This window comes from Ruditapes philippinarum, unplaced genomic scaffold, assembly GCF_026571515.1.
Source record: "Ruditapes philippinarum isolate M1 unplaced genomic scaffold, ASM2657151v2 ctg135_1_1_1_1, whole genome shotgun sequence".
Taxonomy (NCBI): domain Eukaryota; kingdom Metazoa; phylum Mollusca; class Bivalvia; order Venerida; family Veneridae; genus Ruditapes; species Ruditapes philippinarum.
This window is the reverse complement of record NW_026862663.1, coordinates 21,728-28,989: the sequence shown is the minus strand read 5'-3', so window position 1 is coordinate 28,989 and position 7,262 is coordinate 21,728. Positions and strand designations below refer to the sequence as shown.

General features: G+C 31.4%; 1 protein-coding gene across 1 annotated transcript; it reads left to right on the top strand.

Annotated features, from left to right (window-relative positions):
• Positions 1-368: 368 nt before the first annotated feature.
• LOC132719772 (uncharacterized) lies at positions 369-7,029 on the top strand. Its single transcript, XM_060703623.1, has 6 exons — positions 369-527; positions 1,461-1,564; positions 2,668-2,884; positions 5,332-5,360; positions 5,891-5,931; positions 6,162-7,029. Exons 1-6 carry the CDS (start codon positions 476-478, stop codon positions 6,316-6,318), a joined length of 600 nt encoding a protein of 199 aa, XP_060559606.1. The 5' UTR covers positions 369-475; the 3' UTR covers positions 6,319-7,029.
• The last annotated feature ends 233 nt before the right edge of the window (positions 7,030-7,262 follow it).

Below are 7,262 nucleotides of genomic sequence, written 5' to 3'. Positions count from 1 at the left end.
CCAAATTAATCAACATTTAATAGGTGTACATGTTAATGCCTCATCAAATTTGATACCAAGTAATTTGAGTATTATTTTGTATGCCTCATTCCAATTGAATAATAGAATTTTCATTCTTAGTAACATATATAAGATGTCAGAACAAATGTCATTATATACATGTATATAATTTGAATGTAATATCTTAAACGGATGTAATTTATTACAAGAACTATATTGTATGACTCTACTCATTTTTGTGGACCCTGTGTCATTTTACAAGTTATTATATCAACTTCAAAGCAAGTGATTGTATCATATGGTGAGTATACCAATTCGACACATTTGCTTGTAAACTATTATTGCACACTTGTGACGTGACAGTATAACTTTATTTAAGTGGGATTTATACACTCTTGCACCGCTTCTATTCAAGCACATTAGCCTGTGTCAGTCGAGGTAGTAAAATTAAAGAGATCAGAGGATAAACTTTGACATGGATATAGTTATGGATATACTTATGTGCTTTCTTTTGCTGCCGATCGTTGGTATAATAATTCACTTACAATATTTTAAATGTTATACTAAACAATTTAATTAAGAAATTAAATGCACAAGTTTTTAAGATTAAATGAATGCATTTTACTGCAGAAACGAATCTGATGTTTATGAGATTCACATCCATAATTAATGCTTGCAGAAGATTTTCTGAACTTGCACAGACGAGGTAGTCTTAATAAGTAGCATACTTTATATAAGCGGAACTTGTAAGGTTTTTATTGTCGTTGAAATTTTATCTTTTTGCCTTTTTGTAACGCATTTTACAGTGATATATGTATAACATTACAACATCATTATATAGTGGAAGGAAAAGAAATCTTAACTAGATTAAGGTCTGTAAATTAATTAAGATAAGGTTGTTTGCCAGTTATAATAAATATGTTTTCATCGTTATGGCAATTGGTACATGAAGGAAAAGTACCTGAATGACAGAAGGTCGATAATAATTATTATAACTGAAAAGCATGGGCAATTTTAGCAAGTATTTTAAATATGGGTTTCACAGTTCAGCTAAGGAACTAAGCTTTACTTGGTTGACCAGTCCAGCTTTAACGTGTGCACAATGCCCGTTTGTTTAGTACACCGTAAAGATATTTACTCATAACTGTTTCAGTAAGGTCTTATGGCAAAAAGATGTTACATTTTATGATTCATAACGTATCTTCATTTTCAATTAAATCGTTATTGTAATTATGTGCTTTTTTAAAAAACTTTGTTGGCTGTAGTTCGGCCTTAGGCTGCTTGTATTCACTCTGACTTCCGGTAGCTGAACGGACTATTTTCCATCCTTTTCCCGGTAATTGCCTGACAGGTACCAACGATTGATTCACGTCAGCTTTTGTAAACATAATTCTTTTTCAAAAGTTCACTTTTGAACTTTTGTTTTGCAGTGAAGCAAAGCACTTCAGTTTAAATTTCAGTAAGCGGTGACAAAATAGAAACTGATCATGAAGTGAATGTGACATTTGTTGAAGGAAGCACTGCCATCTTACAATGTAAGACTGTAAGCAGAGAAGGTGGTCGGGTAAGTAATTATCATTAACTAATCATTTTAAACGTTAATTTTAGGTACAGGCAGTGATAATGATCATCATCTACGATTTGGGTAAAAAGTCAAAAGAAACATATTGTTTTCTATAGTCAGTCATTGAAAAAAAAACGTCCATAGAGAGCAATAAAAACAATAAAAAACAACAACAAAAATGAAATAAAACGCAAAATGGTAACTTAATTCTGCTTTTGTGTCTGTCCATTTAAGATAATGCATATAGTGTTATATCGCTCATTGTCCCTGGCATAGCTTCAGCGGTATTCAGTCCTCGATGTTAAAGCAATTTACCATGGTCATTTTTTACAACATCAATTATAATTTAGATGCACAAGCAAATCTTAATATGTGAAAGGTGCCATTTCTTGAATTCGTAAAACTTTTTACCAGAATTATAGGAGAGGACATGTTCTTTTTTGTTCTTCCTTTTGTACAGACCTCCCACAATGAGAAGTGACAGATTTCCAAATTATCACCTGAAAATGTTTGTAATGAATGAATGAATGAAATTCCATTAACATTGTAGTGAAGTGGAGTAACGAAGACGTTGAAAAACTCTTCGGGAGCCCGAATCTAAAACACTAATAAATTTTAAAAAAATGGAAAATTTCCATCCTTATTTCTGGTGAAGAATATAAATTTACATAGTAAGAACATGCTAAGGGTGCTAAGCTATTCCATTTTTCTAGTGCTCCACGACAGGACATTTTGTCTACCCCTTATTTAAACACTCTCCTCAATAGGCCAATACCAACAATTGAAACATGTATACTTATTCTATTATAAATATTGTTTAAATTCTGCATGGGATCCATTCAGAGGGAAATGTCTCGAGATTCATATACAAAAATGTAATATAGATATAAGTGTTTTATTGCTTTGAAAAATATATAATTTATTTTTTTAATTTTGTACACTTCTGCATGTTGAGACCTTTAATTTGGAGATCTTTTTGTAATTTTTGTAGATAACTTTCAATTCTTCAGTTTACAGATATCTTTGGAAGTGAAACGATTTTAAACATTTTTTTTATTTTGATGTATGTGTATTTTACTCAAAATCCATAATTTTTATATTAGTCACAGGTGATCTGGATCAATCCTCAAAACGTGGCTTTGTCAGCAAACAATTTAATAGCTATAAAAGATGACCGGATGAGCATTAAGAATAGCGGTTCGATGTGGAATTTACATATACGGAATGTAAAATACACCGACAGAGGGCGTTATACATGTCATCATCAGACGAATCGATATACAGACAAAAAGTACGTCAACGTTGATATTCTGTATAAAGGTATTTCAAGATTTTTTTAAACAGATATCTATAAATAAAGTAACATTTACAAATACACTTTTGGAAATAAATATTTTACAAAAGGTTTCACCCACAAATTGTATCATTAGCAACGGGTCTACCCTGAAAAGAAAGAATAGCAATGCTATTTTTTTGTAAAAATAAAATATATAGATCTACATGTATACTGCATGCTTGCAATTATGTACTGCGCATACAAATTATGTACTGTGCATCAAATTCAAGGTAACTTCTTTCTAGTCCGTTCTATTAATATCTTATTTGAATAGAAATGTAGAACATTCGTAAAAAATCATATACTTATAATGAATGGTTAATTGAGAGATGATTCGTGTTATAGTACTGTGCAACTTTCACTTAATCACTTCATCTTTTCATTATTTACCACGATATTTCTCTTATACAGTTGTATAATTGGAAGTAAAGTAATGTTATAGTTATAAACTATTGACAAAGTTTGCGCAAGCCTGCCCGACGCAAAATTTGAATTTTAGCAGAACTACAGTGCGTAAAACTTTACAATTATCAAATGTAAGTTTAATATGTGTTTGTTTTATATTTTTACATATATAGGTCTATATATTGTACATATACATTTAATTTGACTTGAGCAAATGTGTTTAGAGGTACAATTTAGTAGTAAGCTGCCCAGCATACGTACATCCCTAACACAGAAATGTGAAAATAAAGCAGGATTTTAAAAGAAGTAACCTTGAATGGTGCAAATCTATGGATGTCACATGTGCTAAAAGTATAATTTAGGATTAAAAGAAACCATCATGTTAGAATCTAAAAAGCACATACAAAACATAACTTATGTAACATTATTATGCATCCCTCTGCAAAAGATCTTTTTATAAACCATACCACTAAGTCTAAACAAGCCTGCCCCTGGCGGTCATTTTTGTAATGTCTACTTAAATCGTCAATAATATAAATGAAAATACTTATTCTCTGTTTAACTGACAACACAAACGGATCTCAATATACTTAGATACTATTTACGAGATTAAGTACTCACCCTGTATATCCAGTAACTCAGGAATGTGAAAAATAACGCTGGAATTGTGCAAAAGTTACGTGAAATCTGTGCAAAGCTGTGTTTCCAGAAATATGTTTATATTTTAAGATCATTCGTGAGAATGACCTCCTGACAACCGTTTTGAAGGCGACTTTTTGTGTTTCGTCGATATCAATAAGTACCGTAATAACTCAGTTGTTTTGATGTTCGATATATCTTAGACATTTGCCAAACTACTAATGACATGTAATACTTAATTACAGGATGTAGATAAAGAAATATGATTCTGCTTCGGCCCATCATTTACAAAATCGGCGTTACCTAAAAATTATCTAAGTCATATTTTATCTGCAAATTCAAGAATAATATGACTCAATCAGGTTTGCAATCGTATCATAAAATGAGCCGCGTCACGACAAAACCAACATAGTGCGTTTGCAACCAACATGGATCCAGACCAGCATGGATCCGGACCAGCCTGCGCATCCGCGCAGTCTGATCAGGATCCATGCTGTTCGATATCAGTTTCTTCACTTGTTATAGGGTCTGTAAGCGAACAGCATGGATCCTGATCAGACTGCGCGGATGCGCAGGCTGGTCTGGATCCATGCTGGTCGCAAACCCATTATGTTGGTTTTGTCGTGACGCGGCTCATTAATAATGTATTATAATACTGAACGTTTGAAACGTCGCTTTTCATTGGATAATCGTGACGTTTATATAGTTTTATATACACGGCTATTGTCGACTCATGAAGAAATTTTACTTGTTTCTCTAAAAAATGATGCTTGCTGTATTATAAATTCGTTATAAATATTGTTGACAGGTTATATGGCCGTATATAAACGGCTATTTCCAATAAAACCCTCGCCTGGCGGCTCGGGTTATATTTACAAATAGCCGTTTATATAGGGCCATATAAGCTGTCACAATTTTTATAACTAATAATATAAACGTTATTGTATTGATAGGTATTCGACTAAAAACAAATTCGCCTTCATTACACTAGGCAGGTCATCTTCTCACGAACATTTTCTTGAAAAATATTTTAATGATGTTTAAAATATAATATCTCAGCAACCGCATGCGCTCATTTATGTCTTTCAGTTTGATTTATTTTCATTAACTAACCGTGGTGCTCGTTTCGTCCACATAATTGCACAATTCTGTGTTACCTTGTACAATTTCTGCGTTATTTACAGACATTTCTACGTTTCTGAATATACACGATGGAACTGGCATACACTTTCCTTGAAAACTATAGTAATGTGCAGTTTTAATTAATCTAAATGCAGCGACTTTCTCCACCTTTTATAAAAGAAGGTTTTATATAATTATACATGTCTTGTGTTTTTTAAAGACCTCTGGATAAAATGAAAACTATTTGTTATCCTTTCAATTATAGACTCCGTGACTACATTGCCAACGTCTGCTGTAAGTTGTTTTGCATATTAATAAGGACTAAAAACAAGAATGAACAAAAGGTTCTTCTTATGCGATTATCTGCATGTACGTTTAATACGCACGTAATTTCTTTTGCCTGCCCGGCTGCCCAGTATTCTAGTAATATATAATATCAACCTCTATCAATAAAGCTATCAATAAAGCTGAAAATTTACCATTAACTCTTTTCAGTGTCAATGAGACTAAAATTCAACACACGGTCATCAAGAATAAATACTTTGCTGAACCCTTAATATGTACTTAATTATAAACGTTTTTAAATATTACATTTTACATATTTACATTACATTGTTATGATATTGTTTAATTTTTTATCGACACATGCGATGAGATCTAATTCATGTTTGGATGATATTTATACTTTGTAATGTTATAAAGGTGCCGATTTTAAGTATTACATATGAAATGATTTGATAGATATCTGATGTGCTCATTTGAATCCATTCAAATGATTATATGATTTATTTTACATGTTTTGATTAATATGATATTTTTTCCAGGAAACAGTGGCTCCAGTGCAGACAAACGATTCATTATCCAGGTATAATCATTTTATGCATATTTTAAATATTAGCATGGAAGGTGAACAAACAATACTTGGCTTAATCAGCTCTAGATTGTACTCACACTTAACAAATAAAGTTTCTGAGAATTTTCTGTAAATTTTTAGATTAAAATGAATGTACCTTGAGACTATGCAACATAATTAAGATTATAATTTGAATAAAGGTATACTATTTAAGGTTTGTATTGTATATTTTAAAATTCAAGTAAAGAGATGTTGCAAGAATCGAGATTAGAATATTACAGAGAACAAGTCTTGACTGATCGTAAATGGAGACATCTCATGGATACAGAGAAATCATTCTACGAGGCAATGATGGCGTTCTTGCAGCAGAAAGAGAAGACAGACAAAGAAAAATTATAGATTATATGTACAATATTTATACATGCGTTCTATAACGATATGCTCCATGCTAGTTATGAGCTATGTCATTAACATATATATAATACATATACAAAATAGTCTTTTTATAATGAATAAACGGTTCCTTATTCTTTTAAATTAAAAGCAATAAAATACACTACGTACGTTGTTCTGTATATCTCAAGAAAATACTTAATTACTAATTAAATCGAAAGCTGCTTACTTGTGGCTTGTATGTTTGATGTTACCGTTTTAATGTCAATCTTAGTATCTGTAATAATGTGAAATATTTCAGACTTTTAAAATACGTGTTTATTGTATTTAGTTTTGTAAAATTTTTCATTTTTAAAAGTGTTTATTTGTTATTTGTCAGCGTGACCGATTGTAAACATGACCTTGTTGTGTGGAATAAACATGGTGATGTTATACGGTTATTTCCTGCAGCAAGGTCATCGACCTACAACTAACATTTTATGATCTTGAACTACACTGAACCTTAATTAATCAAGATGACATCTATGAGATTGCTGTAAGTTGTTTCCGACTTACAACGACAATCGATAGATTTTAACATTCATACCAACTTACACACGTTAATTAGTTGTATAATTTCTGTTCTTTCATCATTGCTCACGTTTTCAATATTTTCTCTTTTAGTGTTATTCTATTATTGTAGATCTTATTCAATACAATACAATACAATACAATACAGTTTATTTGCTTTAAACATTACAACAACGTTTCTAGCATAATAATAATATTCAGATAAAACCTGTCTTTTCAATTGGAATCTTATGTAAGATATATGTTAAGTTTGATGTTTGATCACTATGTCCAGGTCACTCGACAGTACCTTGCTATCATTCTATGTCAACTATATCAGTTTCTTTTTGTTAAGTACAACCATATAGGAGTGAAAAATGTGGTGTACGTATACACGCATG

What these genes read in the sequence shown, in the direction of transcription:
- LOC132719772 (XM_060703623.1), top strand. Translation starts at nt 476, where the DNA reads ATGGATATAGTTATGGATATACTTATGTGCTTTCTTTTGCTGCCGATC. An exon ending in TAAGCAGAGAAGGTGGTCGG is followed by an intron (nt 1,565 to 2,667) that starts GTAAGTAATTAT and finishes TTTTTATATTAG; the next exon opens with TCACAGGTGATCTGGATCAA. An exon ending in ACAAACGATTCATTATCCAG is followed by an intron (nt 5,932 to 6,161) that starts GTATAATCATTT and finishes TTAAAATTCAAG; the next exon opens with TAAAGAGATGTTGCAAGAAT.